The 3,489-nt window shown below is 48.6% G+C and overlaps 2 protein-coding genes across 3 annotated transcripts in view; both read left to right on the forward strand.

Annotated features, from left to right (window-relative positions):
• The window catches only part of cyb5d1 (cytochrome b5 domain containing 1), a 3,193-nt gene extending 719 nt beyond the window's left edge, over positions 1–2,474 (forward strand). Inside the window, exons 2-4 of one of the 2 annotated variants that reach the window (XM_008300313.1) lie at positions 967–1,043; positions 1,322–1,567; positions 1,960–2,474. In XM_008300313.1, coding sequence (XP_008298535.1) covers positions 967–1,043; positions 1,322–1,567; positions 1,960–2,166 — 530 coding nt within the window. In that variant the 3' untranslated portion in view covers positions 2,167–2,474. Of the gene's footprint in view, positions 1–966; positions 1,044–1,321; positions 1,568–1,935 lie in introns of both variants that reach the window. The other variant, XM_008300312.1, reaches the window with a different exon arrangement.
• Positions 2,475–2,938: 464 nt separating this feature from the next.
• Positions 2,939–3,489, forward strand: part of asgr1a (asialoglycoprotein receptor 1a) — a 4,766-nt gene continuing 4,215 nt past the window's right edge. Inside the window, exons 1-2 of the mRNA XM_008300315.1 lie at positions 2,939–3,006; positions 3,101–3,208. Of these exons, the coding sequence (XP_008298537.1) occupies positions 2,949–3,006; positions 3,101–3,208 (166 nt within the window). The 5' untranslated portion in view covers positions 2,939–2,948. The remainder of the gene's footprint in view (positions 3,007–3,100; positions 3,209–3,489) is intronic.

A 3,489-nucleotide genomic window follows, 5' to 3' on the forward strand; every position in this document is an offset into this window, starting at 1 on the left:
AATAATAATAATAATAATAATAATAATAACTGTGGTATTAATGCACTAAATGAACAGTTTGCATCAGTCAGTATATTAAACTCGTGAGGTCACGGATCAGCTTCTCCTCTACAATCAAAGGCATTTTTGTCCAGATTTTTTTAAGTGTTATGGATTTAATTTACAATAATTATGAGCAGGAGTTTTTAAACTGATTAAAGTTCCAACTAGTATTTCCTTGTTATTTAAATGAATCTGAAAGCACCTTGTTCTTATTCATGAGCACAAGTCCAGACATATTTCAGAAAATCAGTTGTTATATTTTCTTCACTAGTTTTGTTCTTTTCTGCTTATTTGTCTGCTTTTATGGAATTCATTATTTCAGCAACAAACTTTGTCTTTTTCTTTCTAATGTGCGCTACAGTTGGGTATTTGTGACGTTTCCTGGTTCCAGCCTCTAAAATGTGAATGTGCTCTTTGTGTCTTCATCGTGGCAGTAAATGAAGCTCTGAGCCGTTTATTGGACAAAACAAGACATTTAAAGACGTGAATCATCTGCACAAATCAAACTGAATTCGTTTTAGGTTCCCGTTAAAGATACCAGCGTTCCTCGGCAGCACATGAGCACAGCAGCGTTAATATTCACTGTCAGCGTCTGAATACGATGAACAGAACGTCCCCAGTTATCACTAACAAACCTTTGGTGACCTTTAGTGACCCTTAGTAACCTTTAGTGACCTTTAGTGACCTCTGGGAGCAACGAGGGCTGCAGCTGATCTCTAGCTTCACTGCTGGGTGTTATCTGAATGAACCGATCAGCTGTTTGGATCTAAAATGTCAGAAAACGGTGAAAAATATGGATCAGAGTTTCCTCAGATGTGTTGTTTTGCCCAAACACATTCAGTGTACTGTCACAGAGGACAGAACCCGGGAGACATGGACGTAACAGCTGGTGATGGACTTGATGTTCTGTGTCTGTGGCTGCAGGCGACGCTCTGCTGCTGCCCATCGTGGAGTCTGCAGGGAAGGACATCAGCTCCTGGTTCGACCCCCAAACCCAAGACGTGAGCTGCATGCGGTGCTACATGTTGTCTTGACATCAAAAGTCAAAAAGAGTACAATACAAAAGAAACTGGGTCATGAAGACACCAGAATCTAAAAACCTGATAGTTGAGATGTTAAAACACCAACATATCAGAAATCAGACAGTAAAACACTAAATCATGAGAAGCTGGTCGTTAAAGCAGCAGAAATGTGGATACTGACACACCAAGTAGCTGAGCCGCCGTGATGTTGACCGCTAGCCTGCCGTAAATGAACCCAGATGTGAACCCGTCCTCAGGTCCGGACCTACGTGGACCCTGGGAGCAGCTGCGTGAGGTACTACACCCCCAGGGGGCGCTTCATCCACGTTCCCCCCGCCGGCCCTCGCTCGGACTGGGCCAGCGACTTCGGCGAGCCCTGGTGGAGGGACCAGAACTACCAGGTGGGACTGCTGTCCACCAAAACCAGGTGGATCCGAGTCATCAACACGCTGACGTCTCAGGAGCAGCGGCTGGAGGTGAGCTGCAGCACAGGTGCACTCTGGGTAACGGAGTGTTCTCGCTGGTTGTTCTGCTCATTTTGTGCTTCTTGTGCTCATTTACTGACGGATTGAGTCTCACCTCCCAGAGTGCAAATGACCAGAATGGAGCAGGAATGAATTAAAATGAGACCTAAAGCAGAACCTTAACCCAAACACAGAACACCGCAATCAGGCATAAGATGAACAAACAGAGGCTCAGCATGACACAGACAGGCCGGTGTTGTCTGCAGGTGGAGGGTTACGAGAACCAAACGCTGCTGTGTGAGGTTTCCTCCCAGGACATGATGAAGACGTGCAGGGCGTCCGGAGCTGATCAGGACGCTGTGAGGAACACGAGGAGCTTTACTAAGTCACGTGTCGTGTCTCCTCAGGTGTGTTCGGAGGAGACTCTGGAGGACATCGTGCAGCGTTACCTGCGCTACAACGCCCACGCTCGCAGCTACACCTGGAAACACGACGGCCGGAGTCTGGACATGAGCTGGACGCTCAGCGAGAACGGCGTGGTGGACGGAGACGCGGAGCTGGAGGAGCTGCGACTGGACCGAGACGCCTTCACGCCCGCCATCCTGCTGCACTTCAACGACGACCTCACCGAGGGATGACGTCGCCGCTGAGTCGCTGCTGCTCCTCCGCTGGCGTCAGGCTGCAGTTCAGCTGCTGCACGTCAACAGGACACCAAATCACAGAAACGAAGCACAAAACGAAGCACACACGACCAGAATGAGAAGAACGGACTAAAAACAGGAAACACATGGAGGAAGATGCACAACTATCACAGTGACACACGAAAGCAGAACATGTGCGCTGATGTTTCACCATGTCTGATGTATGTTCTGTGTTCCATGCTTTCAGGTTTACTGTTTGTTCTCTCACCAGGCACAGAGCTAAAATAAATACAAATAAAAACGTGCACCACTGACCACAGTCAAATGTTCCTGTGAGGACAGAGACAGTCAGGACCAGAAGTATGTGGACATCCAGGTGTGAGACGTTCAGCTTCAGTTTGAGATTGTTGCGTCCTCGTCAGGTGGAGGAACTAGGAGACACAAAACCACCACAAAGAGACACAACACAACCACAAAGAAAAAGACCACAAACGTACACAACTACAAAGACACACAACCACCCCAGATTAGTAGAGCACCACCACAGACACACACCAACACCAGTGTGTGATGACAAACAGCCGAACGGTGGACGCTGTGTTCCGACTGACTGAATGTTCAACCTCTCCACTCTGTGACCTTCAGACACACAAACACACACACACACACACACACACACACACAGTGGTTTTGGGTTCAAAGTGCGCTTTGCGGCCAACGACCTGCGGCTCTGTTTGGACAGTCAGCAGTTTGTCAGAAGACGGAGCAGAGATATCGCCATGACGACTGAATACCATGACGACGTGGAGGACGACAGCAGCTCCTTCTGGAACAAAGGTACCTACCTGGACACACCTGGACACACCAGAACCAGGAGGCTGCCAGCTGTGACCTCACACCGTCTGTCTGTTGTCCGTCCGTCTGTCCCCAGAGCCACGGCCCATCTCCCTGTCGGCCGTCCACAGCTACAGACGCTGGATGTTTCCGGCTGCGACGGCGGCGCTTGTCTTCATTCTGGTCATCGCTCTGGCAGCCAGCAGTGAGTGCACTCAGGGTCTGCCGTGGTTCCACGACAAGCCCTGGAACCAACCGGTTCAACCTGGAACTTGACTAGAAGGGCCTGGAAGCTGTCCAAGACGGCTCAAAACTTTTCTAATGTGAATTTGTTTTTCCCAATATGACTCAAAATTTGACTAAAATTAAACTTTTCCAAGACAGTCTAAAATAAGTCCAAAATTAATTCAGATTTGCCTAAAATGACTCAAAATGAGGCTGCAGGTGGATCAGTGGTTAGCACCGTGGCCTCACAGCTAGAAGGTC

The sequence above is a fragment of the Stegastes partitus genome, unplaced genomic scaffold, assembly GCF_000690725.1.
Source record: "Stegastes partitus isolate 25-593 unplaced genomic scaffold, Stegastes_partitus-1.0.2 Scaffold1526, whole genome shotgun sequence".
Taxonomy (NCBI): Eukaryota; Metazoa; Chordata; class Actinopteri; family Pomacentridae; genus Stegastes; species Stegastes partitus.